We start from the raw sequence: 21,422 nt of genomic DNA on the forward strand, positions 1-21,422 counted from the left end.
ATCAATTCATTTTTGGACGTCACTAAATTACAGAAATCAGCAGGTAGTTGTATACGTCCTGAAATTGAGTCTACTGTTTGACAAGTCATCGTTTTGCAATCGGACACGCATATTTGTAGTTAATTTTAATATTTTTACGTGTGCCTATAAATTAGAATTTTTTAGGCAAGCATTCATTTCGTCTGCAGGAGTTAAACTACGTAAAAATTGCGAATATACAACATTCTTGGCTTTCCCATTGTCTCTGCATATACAAAGCCGTATGTACTAATAATGATATCATATGCAAACGCTCTTTTTACAAACAAACAAACATGCATACATACAACTCGTTTTTATATAGATAGATAGATAGATAGATAGATAAAATACAAATTAAACTGCGTAAAACTTGCGAATATACAACATTCTTCGCTGTCCAATTGTCGCTGCATATAAATAGATTGTCAGGTTTACCGACCCTCGAACATGCAACGTACAATTGTCAATGGGAAAAACAATCAGTATTTAAGATCTATACCACATTTTTCTAATGATTGACCTTGAGCTTTGTTAATGGTGATTGCAAATGCTAATCGAATTGGGAATTACAATCTTTTAAATTGAAAAGGCAGATCCGTTGGAATCTTGGGAATGCGAGGAATAAGAACAGCCTCACCCTCAAAAGGCCCCTGTCAAGATTGTGGCCTCTATTAGGTTTTCCATTGTTTTTTTTACGGCAGGTCGAGTGCCATAGCAAAGCTTTGTATGCGTATAAGTAGGCATCAAATCGATGGCTGTTTTGAACAGACGCACTAAATTATTATTTTTCGTGGAAAAGATGTTTGTAATTGGGAAACGATAGTCCTTTCAATGTGGGAGAAATTTCGCAACGTGCATTCAATTCAGAATTTCTATCACTGATGAAGACAATTGTAAAAATTTATGATTCTCGCCTGAGAATGGTAGAAGAGACCCTGCTCTATGATAAATTTGCCCTTTTACTTTGAAAGTAGACATAAATTGATCTGGATTTTCAATTTGGGCTCCAAACGACGTCATTTGGAAACATGAGTTGTATTTTCTGATTCATTTATATTCCTTATGTCCCGGTGTCCCGGTCGTCATTTATATCCCCCTGTTTTATATCCCGCTTATTTTTCAGTTTTTTCCTTTTTTTAGTTTTTTTTTTACTTTTTTAGTTCTTTTAGTTTTTACGTTTTTTAGTTTTTTTTTAGTTTTTTAGATGATTTTTTTTTTTAGTTTTTTACCTTTTTTTCTTTTTAGTTTTTATTGGTTTTTACCTTTTTTTAGCTTTTTATCTTTTTTATTTTTTTTTATTTTTATTTTTAATTTTATTAGTATTCTTTTTCTCTTCTATTTTTCATTTTTCCTTTTTTTTAGTTTTTTTTAGTTTTTAGTTTTTTAAGTTTTTTCCTTTTTTTAGTTTCTTTAGTTTTTTTAGTTTTTCGGCTTTTTTATTTTTTTATTAGTTTTTAGTTTTTTTTTGTAGTTTTTGCCTTTTTTTAGTTTTTTCAGTTTTTTTTTTAGTTTTTAGTTTTTTACCTTTTTTAGCCTAACCAGGATTTGAACCTGGGACCTTCATTCTCCGTTCTGACACCCTCTCTCACCGAGTGACTACTCCAGCATGTTCATTTTGGTGTTTTAAATGGTATATTATTAACCAAATTAATGTGTTTTACAATATACTAAGCATCGTCATAACAAAAATGACGGCAACTAATTTCATGACGTCAGCCGAAACATGACGTCACCTGATCCACAGATCCACAGACCCACAGACAGGCAGACAACTTATTTTTATATATATAGATATATAAACTAGCTGTTGGGGTGGCGCTTCGCGCCACCCCAACACCTAGTTGGTGGGGGCGCTTCGCCCCCCCCCCAAGCCCCCAAGCGCGCAAGTCGTTACGCGCCATTGTAGTTGTGTCCCTGTGTCCCACCTGTGAATATATATCTTCTATATATATAAAAATAAGTTGTCAGTCTGTGTGTCTGTCTGTCAGGTGACGTCATGTTTCTGTGTCGACTGACGTCATGAAGTTAGTTGTCGTCATTTTTGCTATGACGGTGACGTCATTAAAGATATTTAATCATGAAGTTAGTTGTCGTCATTTTTGCTATGACGGTTGACGTCATTAAAGATATTTAAGACATATATGTTCACGTAGAAATCTATTCATGTTTAAGTTTAAAATGACTGATGAACTTACAATGGCAAAAGCCGATGAAGATGCTCAAAGAGTCTATGCCAAAAAACTTGCTGCTGATAGAGAAAGTCAGAAAAGAAAGCGTGCCGAGGAATCAAAAAAGGAAACAGGCTTGAGGCTGATAGAGAAAGAAAGAACAGAAAGCGTGCCGAGGAATCAAAAGAACAGCAAGGAAACAGGCTTGAGGCTGATAGAGAAAGAAAGAACAGAAAGCGTGCCGAGGAACTACCAGAGCAACGCGAAAGCAGACTTGCTGCTAAAAGAGAAAGTGAAAAAAGAAGAAGTGCCGAGGAATCACAAGAACAGCAAGAAATCAGGCTTGCTGCTGATAGAGAAAGTAAGAAAAGAAAGCGTGCCGAGGAATCACAAGAACAGCAAGAAATCAGGCTTGCTGCTGATAGAGAAAGTAAGAAAAGAAAGCGTGCCGAGGAATCAGAGCAACCTGAAAGTTATCGCCTGGCATTCAGGTACAGCCCAGTCAATGATCATAGCTTGAGTAGATGTGTTCGAATCGGGACAATGTCTAAAATTTGTCCCTATTGCAAGGCCTTGAAATTCAAGGGTGAAACAATGGGAATGTGTTGCACCTCAGGAAAAGTTAAACTTCCTCTATTGGCTGCACCACCAGAGCCATTGAAGACTTTCCTTACTGAAACTACGTCAGAATCTAAGCGTTTTTGTCAAAAATCAGAAAATACAACTCATGTTCCAAATGAAGTCGTTTGGAGCCCAAATCGAAAATCCAGATCAATTTATGTCTACTTTCAAAGTAAAAGGGCAAATTTATCATAGAGCAGGGTCCCTTCTACCATTCTCAGGCGAGAATCATAAATTTTTACAATTGTACTTCATCAGTGATAGAAATTCTGAATTGAATGCACGTTGCGAAATTTCTCCCAACGTTGAAAGGACAATCGTTTCCCAATTGCAACATCTTTTCCACGAAAATAATAATTTAGTGCGTCTGTTCAAAACAGCCATCGATTTGATGCCTACTGATACACATAAAATTGTTATTTCCGCTGACAAAACGCCTCCTGGCCAACATGTGCGTAGATACAATGCTCCAACTATCGACGAAGTGGCAATCGTTATGGTCGGTGATCAGTTTTTACCTCGAGATATTATTCTTCATAAGCGAAACGCTCAGTTGTTAAGAATTGCTGAAACTCATCGATGCTACGATGCCCTACAATATCCTATATTTTTTGGGATGGAGCCGACGGCTATCACTTTAATATTAAATTGATGAATCCAGCCACTAACAAAGAAATGAATAAGAAATGCAGTGCAATGCATTATTATTCCTATAGACTAATGATTCGGCAGGATGAAGAAATTAAATTTTTAAAATGCCGTGAATTGTTTCACCATTTGTCGTTGATATGTATGCTAAAATTGAATCAGAACGTTTGCTATATATCCGCCTGAATCAGACCAAGCTCCGCTCTGAACAATACATTCATTTGCGAGATGCAGTTATAAATGACGGTAATACCACAAACGTTGGAAGATTAACAATTTTACCTTCGTCATATGCTGGCAGTCCCCGTCATATGCATGAATATGCTCAAGATGCTATTGCGTATGTTCGTCTCTATGGTCGTCCAGATTTATTTATTACATTTACATGTAATCAATCTTGGGACGAGATACTGCAGCTTTTACTTCAAGGACAATCGGCGGCTCATAGGCATTACATTACGGCCCGTGTCTTCCGGCAAAACTTGAAATCACTGATAAACTACATAGTAAAACTTGAAGTGTTTGGGTCAGTGCGATGCTGGATGTACTCAGTGGAATGGCAAAAACGAGGTTTGCCACACGCACATATACTAATCTGGCTACATTAAAAAATTACTTCGAACGAAATTGATGATGTGATTTCCGCTGAAATACCTGATAAAAATGTCGATAAGGGGTTACATGATATTATTGTAAAAAATATGATACATGGACCTTGCGGTGCACTGAACGAAAATTCACCATGCATGGCCAAAGGAAGGTGCACAAAGCAATGTCCTCGACTTTTAGTATCAAACACAATTACTGGCAATGATGGTTACCCACAATGTAGAAGAAGATCTACTGAAGATGGCGGTAAAACAGCAATAATAAAGAAGCGTAACGGTACCACCATCGAAGTAGATAACCAGTGGGTTGTTCCATATTCCCCATTATTATCAAAAACATTTAATGCACACATAAACGTTGAATACTGTAACTCCGTAAGGCAATCAAATACTATGTAAATACGTCAACAAAGGCAGTGACATGGCAGTTTTTGGCTTGCAGCCCGAAATCAAAGATTTCGACGAAATCGTACAATATCAGGCTGGAAGATACATAAGCAGTAATGAAGCTGTTTGGCGAATTCTTTCATTTCCGATACATGAACGTAGTCCAGCTGTTGTTCACTTAGCGGTACATTTACAGAATGGTCAATGTGTTTATTTCACGGAAACCAACGTGCAACAAAGAGCCTGAATCCACCGGATACAACATTAACAGCTTTTTTTTCGCTTTGCAAAAATGATTCTTTTGCAAAAAAAACTGCTGTATACTGAAGTGCCTTCCTATTACACGTGGAATACTAAAAATAAAGTATTTGAACGTCGAAAACAGGGTAAGTCAGTCGACGGCCAACCTACCATCTTCAAAGATACCACGATAGGAAGACTCTACACCGTTCACTCCAATCAACATGAATGCTTCTTTCTGCACCTGCTTTTGGTGAATGTACCCGGTCCGACATCCTTTGAGCATTTGCGAACTGTAACGGGACTATACATGACACTTACCGTAGTGCATGCCAAGCTCTGAATTTATTGGAGAATGACCAACACTGGGATAACTGCATCAATGACGCGTGCGAAACGTAAACCCCAAGTCAAATTCGTGCATTGTTTGGCATCATTTTAACAACTTGCTCTCCATCAGCTCCTACAGAGCTATGGAAAAATATAAGTCAAAAATGTCCGAAGATATACTCCATCGAAAACAGTTAGAGACGTCAGATATGACTTTTGATTTTACATCAGAAATTTATAACTACACTTTAGTTATTATAGAAGATTTGTGCGTACGTATGGCAAACAAACCTCTTCAGGATTTGGGAATGCCTTCACCTAACCGTATCAATGCTGTTTCGACATGTGTAGAATTGGATCGTGAACAAAGTTACAGTACGAGTGATCTATTGTCGTATGTACAAAATAACATTTCCAAGTTAACGTCGGAACAAAAAAGACATTTATGATACGATAATGCATTGTGTCGATAACAACGTTGGAGAAATTTTCTTTTTGGATGCGCCAGAAGGTACTGGTAAAACGTTTGTGATAAAACTGATTCTGGCATCAATTCGATCAAAAAATGATATAGCGTTGGCTATTGCGCCGTCCGGAACAGCCGCAACGTTGCTGCCTGGTGGAAGAACTACTCATTCCGCTTTGAAATTGCCTCTGAATTTACATTCTACAGAAACTCCCACGTGCAATATTTCCAAATCATCTGGGATGGGTAAAGTATTGCAGCAATGCAAACTTATTATTTGGGATGAGTGCACAATGGCACACAAAAAATCGCTCGAGGCTCTGGATCAATGCTTGAAAGATTTGAGAGGGAAGTTGAAACCCTTTGGCAGCACATTAATATTGCTTGCGGGAGATTTCAGGCAAACATTACCTATAATACCTAGATCAACTCCTGCAGACGAAATGACTGCTTGCCTGAAAAATTCTAATTTATGGGCACACGTAAAAATATTAAAATTAACTACAAATATGCGTGTCCGATTGCAAAACGATGACTCTGGTCAAACATTTTCAGATCAATTGCTGGCAATTGGAAACGGAAAGCTCCCAGTAGACTCAATTTCAGGACGTATACAACTACCTGCATATTTCTGTAATTTAGTGACGTCCAAAAATGAATTGATTGAAAAAGTATTTCCGAATATTCTAAAAAATTATAAAAATAATAAATGGCTAAGTGAAAGAGCGATTCTCGCACCCAAAAATATAGACGTCCACGAAATCAACAATATTGTTTTGACCAAGATTCGAGACCAGGCAGTCCTTTACAAGTCAGTCGACACAGTTTTGGAACCAAATGAAGCGGTTAATTATCCATCTGAATTTTTAAATTCCATAGATCTTTCAGGGTTTCCACCACACGTGCTACAACTAAAATAGGCGTACCAATAATACTTTTAAGAAATATCAACCCACCAAAGCTTTGCAATGGCACGCGACTTGCCGTAAAAAAAACAATGGAAAACCTAATAGAGGCCACAATCTTGACAGGGCCTTTTGAGGGTGAGGCTGTTCTTATTCCTCGCATTCCCATGATTCCAACGGATCTGCCTTTTCAATTTAAAAGATTGCAATTCCCAATTCGATTAGCATTTGCAATCACCATTAACAAAGCTCAAGGTCAATCATTAGAAAAATGTGGTATAGATCTAATACTGATTGTTTTTCCCATGGACAATTGTACGTTGCATGTTCGAGGGTCGGTAAACCTGACAATCTATTTATATGCAGCGACAATTGGACAGCGAAGAATGTTGTATATTCGCAAGTTTTACGCAGTTAATTTGTATTGTATCTATCTATCTATCTATCTATATAAAAACGAGTTGTGTGTATGTATGTTTGTTTGTTTGTAAAAAGAGCGTTTGCATATGACGTCATTATTAGTACATACGGCTTTGTATATGCACAGACAATGGAAAGCCATACTTTATTCAAATACTTTATTTTTAGTATTCCACGTGTAATACGAAGGCACTTCAGTATACAGCAGTTTTTTTGCAAAAGAATCATTTTTGCAAAGCGAAAAAAAAGCTGTTAATGTTGTATCCGGTGGATTCAGGGCTCTTTGTTGCACGTTGGTTTCCGTGAAATAAACACGTTGACCATTCTGTAAATGTACCGCTAAGTGAACAACAGTTGGACTACGTCATGTATCGGAAATGAAAGAATTCGCCAAACAGCTTCATTACTGCTTATGTATCTTCCAGCCTGATATTGTACGATTTCGTCGAAATCTTTGATTTCGGGCTGCAAGCCAAAAACTGCCATGTCACTGCCTTTGTTGACGTATTTACATATGTATTTGATTGCCTTTACGGAATTACAGTATTCAACGTTTATGTGTGCATTAAATGTTTTTGATAATAATGGGGAATATGGAACAACCCACTGGTTATCTACTTCGATGGTGGTACCGTTACGCTTCTTTATTATTGCTGTTTTACCGCCATCTTCAGTAGATCTTCTTCTATATTGTGGGTAACCATCATTGCCAGTAATTGTCTTTGATACTAAAAGTCGAGGATATTGCTTTGTGCACCTTCCTTTGGCCATGCATGGTGAATTTTCGTTCAGTTCACCGCAAGGTCCATGTATCATATTTTTACAATAATATCATGTAACCCCTTATCGACATTTTTATCAGGTATTTCAGCGGAAATCACATCATCAATTTCGTTCGAAGTAATTTTTTTATGTAGCCAGATTAATATATGTGCGTGTGGCAAACCTCGTTTTTGCCATTCCACTGAGTACATCCAGCATCGCACTGACCCAAACACTTCAAGTTTTACTATGTAGTTTATCAGTGATTTCAAGTTTTGCCGGAAGACACGGGCCGTAATGTCATGCCTATGAACCGCCGATTGGCCTTGAAGTAAAAGCTGCAGTATCTCGTCCCAAGATTGATTACATGTAAATGTAATAAATAAATCTGGACGACCATAGAGACGAACATACGCAATAGCATCTTGAGCAAATCATGCATATGACGGGGACTGCCAGCATATGACGAAGGTAAAATTGTTAATCTTCCAACGTTTGTGGTATTACCGTCATTTATAACTGCATCTCGCAAATGAATGTATTGTTCAGAGCGGAGCTTGGTCTGATTCAGGCGGATATATAGCAAACGTTCTGATTCAATTTTAGCATACATATCAACGACAAATTGGTGAAACAATTCACGGCATTTTAAAATTTAATTTTCTTCATCCTGCCGAATCATTAGTCTATAGGAATAATAATGCATTGCACTGCATTTCTTATTCATTTCTTTGTTAGTGGCTGGATTCATCAATTTAATATTAAAGTGATAGCCGTTGGCTCCATCCCAAAAAATGATAGGATATTGTAGGGCATCGTAGCATCGATGAGTTTCAGCAATTCTTAACAACTGAGCGTTTCGCTTATGAAGAATAATATCTCGAGGTAAAAACTGATCACCGACCATAACGATTGCCACTTCGTCGATAGTTGGAGCATTGTATCTACGCACATGTTGGCCAGGAGGCGTTTTGTCAGCGGAAATAACAATTTTATGCGTATCAGTAGGCATCAAATCGATGGCTGTTTTGAACAGACGCACTAAATTATTATTTTCGTGGAAAAGATGTTGCAATTGGAAACGATTGTCCTTTCAACCTTGGGAGAAATTTCGCAACGTGCATTCAATTCAGAATTTCTATCACTGATGAAGTACAATTGTAAAAATTTATGATTCTCGCCTGAGAATGGTAGAAGGGACCCTGCTCTATGATAAATTTGCCCTTTTACTTTGAAAGTAGACATAAATTGATCTGGATTTTCGATTTGGGCTCCAAACGACGTCATTTGGAAACATGAGTTGTATTTTCTGATTTTTGACAAAAAACGCTTAGATTCTGACGTAGTTCCAGTAAGGAAAGTCTTCAATGGCTCTGGTGGTGCAGCCAATAGAGGAAGTTTAACTTTTCCTGAGGCGCAACACATTCCCATTGTTTCACCATTGAATTTCAAGGCCTTGCAATAGGGACAAATTTTAGACATTGTCCCGATTTGAACACATCTACTCAAGCTATAATCATCGACTGGGCTGTACCTGAATGCCAGGCGATAACTTTCAGGTTGCTCTGATTCCTCGGCACGCTTTCTTTTCTTACTTTCTCTATCAGCAGCAAGCCTGATTTCTTGCTGTTCTTGTGCTTCCTCGGCACGCCTTCTTTTTTCACTTTCTCTTTTAGCAGCAAGTCTGCTTTCGCGTTGCTCTGGTAGTTCCTCGGCACGCTTTCTTTTCTGACTTTCTCTATCAGCAGCAAGTTTTTTGGCATAGACTCTTTGAGCATCTTCATCGGCTTTTGCCATTGTAAGTTCATCAGTCATTTTAAACTTAAACATTAATAGATTTCTACGTGAACATATATGTCTTAAATATCTTTAATGACGTCACCGTCATAGCAAAAATGACGACAACTAACTTCATGACGTCAGTCGACACCGAAACATGACGTCACCTGATCCACAGACAGACAACTTATTTTTATATATATAGATATAGATGTCCCGGTGTCCCGGTCGTCATTTGTGTCCCGATTTCCCGGTGTCCTAAATTCGTCAATCAACCAACATGACGTCAGTCGACACACAAACATGACGTCACTCGACACACACACAGAGACAACTTATTTTTATATATATAGAGGAACCTCAAAGAGAAATTACAGACTGGGACACCCGGACACAAATGACGACCGGGACACAGGGAATATAAATGACGACCGGGACACAGGGACACAACTACAACGGGGACACCGGGGGCACAGGTGGGATATATAAATGAGGACCGGGACACAGGGATTGTTCGAATAGAAATTACAGACCGGGACACCGGGACACAAATGACGACCAGGACACTGGGACAAAGAGAATATAAATGACGACCGGGACACTCAAAGAGAAATTACAAACTGGGACACCGGGACACAAATGAAGACCGGGACACAGGGAATATAAATGACGACCAGGACACAGAGACACATCATTAGAATAATGAGGTATAGATCTGAATACAGATTTTTTTTTTTTCATGGACAATTATGTGTTGCATGTTCAAGAGTCAGTAAACCTGACAATCTATCTATATATATATAACACATATATATCTTCTATATATATAAAAATAAGTTGTCTGTCTGTCTGTGGGTCTGTGGATCTGTGGATCAGGTGACGTCATGTTTCGGCTGACGTCATGAAATTAGTTGCCGTCATTTTTGTTATGACGATGCTTAGTATATTGTAAAACACATTAATTTGGTTAATAATATACCATTTAAAACACCAAAATGAACATGCTGGAGTAGTCACTCGGTGAGAGAGGGTGTCAGAACGGAGAATGAAGGTCCCAGGTTCAAATCCTGGGTTAGGCTAAAAAAGGTAAAAAACTAAAAACTAAAAAAAAAACTGAAAAAACTAAAAAAAGGCAAAAACTACAAAAAAAAAAACTAAAAACTAATAAAAAAATAAAAAAGCCGAAAAACTAAAAAAAACTAAAGAAACTAAAAAAAGGAAAAAACTTAAAAAACTAAAAACTAAAAAAAACTAAAAAAAAGGAAAAATGAAAAAATAGAAGAGAAAAAGAATACTAATAAATTAAAAATAAAAAAAAAAAAATAAAAAGATAAAAAGCTAAAAAAAGGTAAAAACCAATAAAAACTAAAAAGAAAAAAAGGTAAAAAAAAAAAAAAAAATCATCTAAAAAACTAAAAAAAACTAAAAAACGTAAAAACTAAAAGAACTAAAAAAGTAAAAAAAAAACTAAAAAAAGGAAAAAACTGAAAAATAAGCGGGATATAAAACAGGGGGATATAAATGACGACCGGACACCGGGACATAAGGAATATAAATGAATCAGAAAATACAACTCATGTTTCCAAATGACGTCGTTTGGAGCCCAAATTGAAAATCAGATCAATTTATGTCTACTTTCAAAGTAAAAGGGCAAAATTTATCATAGAGCAGGGTCCTCTTATACCATTCTCAGGCGAGAATCATAAATTTTTACAATTGTACTTCATCAGTGATAGAAATTCTGAATTGAATGCACGTTGCGAAATTTCTCCCAACATTGAAAGGACAATCGTTTCCCAATTACAACATCTTTTCCACGAAAATAATAATTTAGTGCGTCTGTTCAAAACAGCCATCGATTTGATGCCTACTTATACGCATAAAATTGTTACAAAACGCCTCCTGGCCAACATGTGCGTAGATACAATGCTCCAACTATCGACGAAGTGGCCATCGTTATGGTCGGTGATCAGTTTTTACCTCGAGATATTATTCTCAGGGTTTCCACCACACGTGCTACAACTAAAAATAGGCCTACCAAAAATACTTTTAAGAAATATAAACCCACCAAGCTTTGCTATGGCACTCGACTTGCCGTAAAAAAAAACAATGGAAAACCTAATAGAGGCCACAATCTTGACAGGGCCTTTTGAGGGTGAGGCTGTTCTTATTCCTCGCATTCCCAAGATTCCAACGGATCTGCCTTTTCAATTTAAAAGATTGCAATTCCCAATTCGATTAGCATTTGCAATCACCATTAAACAAAGCTCAAGGTCAATCATTAGAAAAATGTGGTATAGATCTTAATACTGATTGTTTTTCCCATTGACAATTGTACGTTGCATGTTCGAGGGTCGGTAAACCTGACAATCTATTTATATGCAGCGACAATTGGACAGCGAGAATGTTGTATATTCGCAAGTTTTACGCAGTTAATTTGTATTTTATCTATCTATCTATCTATCTATCTATATAAAACGAGTTGTATGTATGCATGTTTGTTTGTTTGTAAAAAGAGCGTTTGCATATGATGTCATTATTAGTACATACGGCTTTGTATATGCAGAGACAATGGGAAGCCAAGAATGTTGTATATTCGCAATTTTTACGTAGTTTAACTCCTGCAGACGAAATGAATGCTTGCCTAAAAAATTCTAATTTATTAGGCACACGTAAAAATATTAAAATTAACTACAAATTATGCGTGTCCCGATTGCAAAACGATGACTCTGGTCAAACAGTAGACTCAATTTCAGGACGTATACAACTACTGCTGATTTCTGTAATTTAGTGACGTCCAAAAATGAATTGATTGAAAAAGTATTTCCGAATATTCTAAAAAATTATAAAAATAATAAATGGCTAAGTGAAAGAGCGAGATTCTCGCACCCAAAAATATAGACGTCCACGAAATCAACAATATTGTTTTGAACAAGATTCGAGACCAGGCAGTCCTTTACAAGTCAGTCGACACAGTTTTGGAACCAAATGAAGCGGTTAATTATCCGTCTGAATTTTTAAATTCCATAGATCCTTCAGGGTTTCCACCACACGTGCTACAACTAAAAATAGGCGTACCAATAATACTTTTAAGAAATATCAACCCACCAAAGCTTTGCAATGGCACGCGACTTGCCGTAAAAAAAAACAATGGAAAACCTAATAGAGGCCACAATCTTGACAGGGCCTTATGAGGGTGAGGCTGTTCTTATTCCTCGCATTCCCATGATTCCAACGGATCTGCTTTTTCAATTTAAAAGATTGCAATTCCCAATTCGATTAGTATTTGCAATCACCATTAACAAAGCTCAAGGTCAATCATTAGAAAAATGTGGTATAGATCTTAATCCTGATTGTTTTTCCCATGGACAATTGTACGTTGCATGTTCGAGGGCCGGTAAACCTGACAATGTATTTATATGCAGCGACAATTGGACAGCGAAGAATGTTGTTTATTCGCAAGTTTTACGCAGTTAATTTGTATTGTATCTATCTATATAAAAACGAGTTATGTGGATGCATGTTTGTTTGTTTGTAAAAAGAGCGTTTGTATATGACGTCATTATTAGTACATACGGCTTTGCATATGCACAGACAATGGGAAAGCCAAGAATGTTGTTTATTCGCAATTTTTGCGTAGTTTGAAACACATATATAAATCTATCTATATTCACAGGTGGGACACAAGGACACAACTACAATGGCGCATAACTAATATGGCGCGTAACGACTTACGCGCGCGGGGGGGCTTGGGGGGGCGCGAAGCGCCCCACCAACTAGGTGTTGGGGTGGCGCGAAGCGCCACCCCAACAGCTAGTATATATATATATATATATATATATATATATATATATATATATATATATATATATATATATATATATATATATATATATATATATATATATCTATTCACAGGTGGGATACAGGGACACAATGTCCCTGTGTCCCCCCCAAAAAAATAAAATCCCCCCGTGGCTTTCCAAATTTTAGAACTTATTTGAGTTTTTTTTTTCATTTCCATTAGGAGGAAAAAATTTTGGTTTTTGCGTATTATGCGGCAGTCACTGAAGCTTACGCTGTGTGTAAAACTCGAGAACAAACCTTTTCTTTTGTTAGTTTCTTCGTTACTTTGGAAACAGATTTGGGTGATATACTTGTACATTAAGGAGGGGGGTAAGGTATAGCGGGTTTGCATGCAAAATACGTTATGTACAATTATTTTGCATATTATGGAGTAAGAATTATTTTCTAAATTCAAACTGATCAAATACTTTACCACCACCACCCCCCCCCCTTATCTCTAAATATATAGCCAAAAGTATCTTTGTCTTGTCTCGCACTAAGCTGAAAGAAACTAACAAAGAAACCGGTTTGTTCTTCAGTTTTACACAACGTAAAACTTGAGTGAGTGCCGAACAATTCACAAGTACCAAAATTCGTGGCAGCGACCACTATATTTGGCATAAACGGCATCTATTTTTCTTTTTTTCCTCATATAGCTTGGCACTGGAACATTGTAAATTGCTCTTTAATGGCTCATTTTAAAGGAAATCGATGGGATTAAACACCTTTTGCAATGAAAAAAAAAAATTTGCAAAATAGAATACATTTTTCTACTAAAAACTGAATTTTTCCAAAACACTGTAGTAGCTGTTTATATTATACACTATTACAGTCATTATATTATATTGCAGTCTATGTGCACTATTACAGTCATTATATTATATTGCAGTCTATGTGCACTATTACAGTCGATATAGTTCATTATAGATTAGGATTTTATATGAAAAGTTCTGGTTTGCAGCGGTAACTAGCAACCTAGTAATAGATGATCACGTCCAATTCCAAAAATACGATGGCCCATGAGTCCTAAAAAATAGAGTAAGGTTAAAATAAAAAGTATACCATTAGAACCGCCTTGTCCGAAACCCCAACACAGGAAACTTACTGTCCCATGGCTTGAAGAACAAAGGAAAACATATTGGCTTGAAAATCAAGAAAAGTGGCTGCAACCAGGATATTCTGCATATACGGCTTTTTTTTCCTCAGATAGATTGGCACTGGAACAGCGTAGAGCTGTTGAATGGCTCATTTTAAAGGAAATTGATGTGGTTAAAATCCTTTTGTAATTAAAATATTTTTACGAAAAACTGTATTTCTCTATAACACTGTAGTAGTTTATGTTATTACATCAGGAATTTGTCACATCTAAGAACTTCTATTTACGAAAATCTGCATTTTTCTTTAACTCTGTAGGAGCAAATGTTATTAACATCTTCCTGCATACGAAAATCAAAATAGAACTTTTGCCATTATAAGAAGCATGTAGACAAGGTTATGTAAAATACAGTAATTTTTAGGGGTTCCAACAAAAATATGATTAGTCAACTGAAACTAGAAAAATTCCTAAAACTTTAAATATTCATACAGGAAGATAGCTTTAGAAACAGCATGAATGCAAGGAACGCTGTAAGAAATGACGTGTCGTGACGTGACGTAATTATACTTGTTCATGTTGATTTATATATTTAACTTTCTATTTATTTATGCTTATTTAACTATACCTTTAACTTTTTTTAATTGCATGCTTTTCGGGTTTCATTGACTTAAAAAGGTATAGAAGGCCTTTATTTCAAAGAAAAGTGCTTAAAACGGGTACTGCTTAAAAATTAAGTGCCCTAGATACTTATAGCAGAAATTACTTAATTACTTAGAGATTGCAGAAATACTTAAACTCTTAATTCTTAACCATAACTTGAAACATATTGCGTTCTGTTGTTAAGATATCCGCCACTGATCTTTTGTTACCAGGACTCCCTCTATTATAGATTATTGCATAGATAATTGGATATGGCAGCTACAATTAGCAATTTAGTTAGCACCTAGTTTCGTTATTCTTTACCACCCTTGAAATTTTTTGACAGAGTTCGTATTTTCGAAAACTGAGGGGAGGAGGTTCTTGAAATAGTGAATTTCTATTAATCTTAACCTCATGCATCGAATATCCTAAAATTAGACAAGTATGGCTCTGACACGCGGGTACTTCAAAAACTTGGAAGAGATAAATTGTTGTTTTCTTAGAGGAAAAATCCAAGGACAATTTTAGATACTCATTCGACTGACAAATACTTTGATAGTAATTTGATACTCATGTGATATCATATATTATCATAATATGAAATCATATGATACGCATTTAATACTCATGTGCTAAATAATGAGTTGGACGGAAAATGTGATTCGATCCCAATATCGAGGTCTTAATACGCAGGAACATACGGTGAGACCCACATGCACCTCTCCGCAAAACAGCGATTTTCCACAAATCTGTAATGAGTGTGATTATTAGGTTTGGCACAGGGTTGCCACCCCTGGTTATTTATCACTATTGTTTGTTATTTCTCACTTTTATTTGTGCTTTTTTTCAGGAATCACAAATAACACGAGAATTCCAATATAATGGGTGTTAACACTTGATTGAGCCTATAATTAGGTTTAGTATTAAATTTAGCATTGGTATTCACATCTTGAAAGGACAGCATGCACGCAAGTTAACATACAATTCCGTTCTTACTACCTCTTGTGCTTGTTACCGTTATACAGTAAATGGTACAATATCTTTTTGTTTTCTCACACAAACGACTTTTTCATTCCTCATGCGTCCTTTTTCATTGGTAACTTATGGTAAGATTAAAAAAAAAAGATACCCTTCTTCTTACTTTCCAGAAGAAAGTAGAAAAAAGAAATATCATTTTTTTTTTCCAATCATCTTCGAAAAATCTTGATGATTTTATTTCTGACATGGGGACAGTCTTGATTTAGAATTGACATCATAGTTCTTGACGTAATGTTCTTCAAATCAACTTGAGATTAATATTATCTAGAAAATCCAACAGAATATACTTTCTCCGGTGGATAGAATGTTTGTCGAAATTGCAATTTAATTTTGCTCCTCAAGGATTTTCCAGTCGATCAATAAGCATCAGTTTTTCCTGATGAAATTTTTTTCGGAACTCTACTGCCTGATCAAGGACAAATACACTCTTATATCCATTATCAGTAATATCAATTAATTTCCAAAGTATCGACGTAATGTTTTTGGCTAAAGATAGTAGAGATGGTAAAGCAAAATCTGTTGGTAAAGGTGGCAAGTCCCCTACTACTTCTGGTTTTAGGGCTGGTCCTGGCAGAAGAGTTCGTCAAAGGACAGCTACTAGAACTGTTTCAAGACCCAGGGCTGGTGAAGCCTCCAGTGGTGGCATGTGGCGTTTTTACACAGATGATTCCTCAGGAATTAAAGTTGGTCCTGGCCAAGTAATGGTTATGTCTATCCTGTTTATTGCTTCTGTTTTCATTTTGCACATCTGGGGAAAATATAGCCGCTCATAATGAATAAAACTATTCTATCAGGGTGTTTACGTTTTTTTTTTATATATCTAAATACATTGAAATTAAACTTATAATAGAAAACAAATTCAATGAACTAGCTCGTTGGGTTGACAGTTTTTCCGCAGTGTCTGGTCAATCTGCTGTGAACTAGCCCTCACGAGAATCCCCACCAAAATCGGTAGATCCTATGCCTGTTGCCTGCGCAGTGGTCCTAAAAAACTGTCCTAAGGATCTTAGGTTCCCCAGTTCCAGAAAACAATGTCTGGATAGCCTCTACCTGGAACCCAGCAGTGACATAGCCAAGGTGAAGCACTCAGCAAACGAATGAAAAATGGTAGTTAGGTCAAAGGCTACTGCTAACAGTCTAGCTGATAAGGCAAAGAAATCTCAGCATGAAATAAGTGCATCTGTGAAGTCCCTTGCGCATATTGAAATTACCAAAAGTGTACCTCCTGAACTAGATGACACTTTACTTCAGAACCTGATTCCCAAAAGCATGAAAACTGTACACTGTGGATCTTCTCGAGTTTTTAAGACGTATTTTGAATCGAAATATGATCTGGAGGAGTTTCTCAGAGACTCGATTAAAATCGGGTACAAAAGACTACCCGTTCATGAGTATTTATTCCTACCGAACCGCTGTTTCTCTTGTCATACCCGTGGGCATCTAGCTAAAGACTACCCCATCAAACCCACTTCTTCAAGATGTCGATGAGTAAATTACACTTCTGATCGTAATAATCCCTGCTCAGAGCGCATGTTTTGTTCTGAATGTAATATACTTGGCATACTTGCTACAGCGTAAAATGCCCGAAAAATTACCAACCTAAAGAGAAGCTCACGAAAAATCGTACCTAGATCTCGCTATGTCTACCGACTTATCAAGGACTGTTCGGTTTATTTCATGGAATATTAAGGGTAATGTTGTTGCAAAGATTCCTATTTTGGAACAACTACTAACTCAATCTGATGTGCTCTGCATCCAGGAACATTTTTTTACGGCCCGCTTCCTTGGCCTTGTCAAAATCCGTCCAAACTATGCTATGTATTCTGTACTAGCGAAGTCAGTTCATTGCCGAGGTAGACCCTCCGCTGGTATTACCACTTTAGTGACGACAGACTTAAAATCAAGTGTCTTCAAAGCTTAAATCAAATCTTAGTGTCTTCAGCCTTAAGATGAGAATTCAGAAAAGTCGTTTGCCCTTGCTTCAAAGAAGCTTAGTTCATGTGTTGAGAAAATAAATAAGCTAAGCATTCATAGTATAACAATGCGAGACTTTAACTGTGATCTCAGCCGTCATCCTGCTGAATGCTCTATGCGAGTCTCCCTCATTCATGGAGTGTTTGGTGATTCCACATATATTGTGCCAGAAAATTCGAATGTCACTTATATTCACCCTTCAAGTAATACTTCGAATTTAGACCAAGTTGCAGTGTTGGCCGAATTGATTTAGCCAATAATTAAGGTGCTACCTAATTATCAAACATCGGATTATCAGAGTGATCGTTTTGCAATCGGATACGCAAATTTATAGTTTCCGTGGACCATGGTACTTCATACCCTTTGAATTATCATGGCCCACGGAACTTACAACCATTATAACACTCGATCTCTTGTGGTTCGTCATGTCCCTTGGCAGCCCGTCACTGAAACTTCCTTTCCCATGACATAGCCTTCCCAATTCCTACGATACTCGGTCCTTTGTCGTTTTTCATGACCCATGGCGCCCTGTGGCGTATACCCGGCTAAAATACAATGTTATTATACCCGGCAATAAAAACGTTATTTTTCAACAACATTTACTAATTTGTTTTTATTTTATTTCAGGAAAGACAAAACAATAGTCAATTTTTTCATCTCACGATAATGTGAGATTTAGAACATTCTTTAAATATATTTGCAAAGTCAATTCAGCAGGACAAAATAATATAAATTTTTTCAAAAATTTGAGACATTCTACAGCCCTTGTTCAGGGGATCTGTTCAGAATCTTGTTCAGGGATCTTTTACAACCTTGGAGATGTACTTTATTGCCTCTGGAGTGTTCTCAACGAAATGGCTATCTTAAAATTTTGATCGGTTGCTTTTAGGGAGAGAAGGGCTTAAGCCGAGGATTTTATCCTTGAATCACTTGACTCTTAAAAAGAGAACTAGAACTTTTCATCCTCTGCTAAAAATCTCATAGGTTTATAATATACAAATAATATAACTTACGGTCTTTGTCCCAGTAACTGGAAGGAGGTTTCCAACAGCATAAGCAAAGTTATATTCCCTATGGAATATTCTGAACAAAAAACTGTTTAAAATTTCGATTGGAGCAATTGGTGAAAAAAGGGTACGTGGGGTAGGGAGGTTAGTTGCCCTTTGACTCTTTAAAAAGCAACAAGAACTACCGCTTTCGTTCAAGTCAGCTTTTTATAAAGTCTATTAAACCATCCCTTCCATAAAAACAATGTATGTTTACTATCGGCAACTAGCATAATCTATAGTCCTTGTCCCTAGGGTCAAAGGAGAGGGTTGTTAGTCTTGGAGCAATAGTTACTTGTACTTTGGTCTATTTTGGATAAAATGGTTATCTGAAAGTTTTGACCAGATCCATTTGAACTGGTTCCCCTCTATTCACTTTTGACTCTTAAAATGGAACTAAAGCTTTTGATTTCCAAATAAACAAGTATCCTTCAAAGTCTAATTAACCACCTCTTCCAATAGAGCCTTATTTACTCCTGGTGATTAGCTTGCAGAACTTCCCCCCGGCTCTTGGGGTTGTATCAACTCTGCAGGCACTGTTATATAATCTGTCGGCTATTTGCAACAATTAACTATCTCAAAATTTAGATCAGATACAGTTGGGGAAAAACAGACGTGGGGTGGAGGTACTTACCCCGTGATCCCTCTTTATTATTAAAAATAGAACTAGAACTTTAACTTTCTAATCAAATGAGCCTCATTCAAAGTCTACACGACAATCTCTAGTGAATAGCCTTAAAAGTTTATGGGGTATAACTTAAATCCCGGACTCTGTGTCAACTTTTGAGGCATTACTTTATGATCGTTGGTCTTTTTTGAACAAAAGAGCTATCTCAGATTCTTATCTTATGGATTTTGAGGAAAGAGTATGAATTAGGGGGAGGATTATTGACCTTAAATTTATTCTAACTGGTCAAAAAAGAACTTAATATTTCCAATTCCTGATTAAATGAACCTCCTCAAAAGTTTATGTTACTACCCCTTCTATAAAAATCAAACCAGCCCTCTGGCAGAACTTACCACACTTTCTCCCAGCCTATAGGGGTTTATATCAGCCCTAGAGGTGATGCTACATGATCTTTTGTCTGTTTGGAACGAATAACCAATGGGGAAAAATTAACAATTATAAAATACTAGCTGTTGGTGTGGCGCTTCGTGCCCCCGAAGCCCCCCTCTCCGCGCGCGTAAGTCGTTACGCACCATATTTGTTACGCGCCATTGTAGTTGTTTCTCTGTGTCCCACCTGTGAATATATATATATATATATATATATATATATATATATATATATATATATATATATATATATATATATATATATATATATATATATATATATATATATATATATATATATATATATATATATCTATATATATATAAAAATAAGTTGTCTGTCTGTCTGTGGGTCTGTGGATCTGTGGATCAGGTGACGTCATGTTTCGGCTGACGTCATGAAATTAGTTGCCGTCATTTTTGTTATGACGATGCTTAGTATATTGTAAAACACATTAATTTGGTTAATAATATACCATTTAAAACACCAAAATGAACATGCTGGAGTAGTCACTCGGTGAGAGAGGGTGTCAGAACGGAGAATGAAGGTCCCAGGTTCAAATCCTGGTTAGGCTAAAAAAGGTAAAAAACTAAAAACTAAAAAAAAAACTGAAAAAACTAAAAAAAGGCAAAAACTACAAAAAAAAACTAAAAACTAATAAAAAAATAAAAAAGCCGAAAAACTAAAAAAACTAAAGAAACTAAAAAAAGGAAAAAACTTAAAAAACTAAAAACTAAAAAAACTAAAAAAAAGGAAAAATGAAAAATAGAAGAGAAAAAGAATACTAATAAAATTAAAAAAAAAAAAAAAAAAAAAAAAGATAAAAAGCTAAAAAAAGGTAAAAACCAATAAAAACTAAAAAGAAAAAAAGGTAAAAAACTAAAAAAAAAATTCATCTAAAAAACTAAAAAAAACTAAAAAACGTAAAAACTAAAAGAACTAAAAAAGTAAAAAAAAAACTAAAAAAAGGAAAAAACTGAAAAATAAGCGGGATATAAAACAGGGGGATATAAATGACGACCGGGACACCGGGACATAAGGAATATAAATAAATCAGAAAATACAACTCATGTTTCCAAATGACGTCGTTTGGAGCCCAAATTGAAAATCCAGATCAATTTATGTCTACTTTCAAAGTAAAAGGGCAAATTTATCATAGAGCAGGGTCTCTTCTACCATTCTCAGGCGAGAATCATAAATTTTTACAATTGTACTTCATCAGTGATAGAAATTCTGAATTGAATGCACGTTGCGAAATTTCTCCCAACATTGAAAGGACAATCGTTTCCCAATTACAACATCTTTTCCACGAAAATAATAATTTAGTGCGTCTGTTCAAAACAGCCATCGATTTGATGCCTACTTATACGC

General features: G+C 36.2%; 1 protein-coding gene across 1 annotated transcript in view; it reads left to right on the forward strand.

The window, feature by feature from the left end:
- The window catches only part of LOC136027672 (probable chitinase 10), a 231,098-nt gene that overhangs the window by 114,674 nt on the left and 95,002 nt on the right, over nt 1-21,422 (forward strand). Inside the window, 1 exon segment of the mRNA XM_065705119.1 lies at nt 16,441-16,672. Coding sequence (XP_065561191.1) covers nt 16,441-16,672 — 232 coding nt within the window.

Source organism: Artemia franciscana, chromosome 5 (genome assembly GCF_032884065.1).
Source record: "Artemia franciscana chromosome 5, ASM3288406v1, whole genome shotgun sequence".
In the NCBI taxonomy this organism is placed as follows: domain Eukaryota; kingdom Metazoa; phylum Arthropoda; class Branchiopoda; order Anostraca; family Artemiidae; genus Artemia; species Artemia franciscana.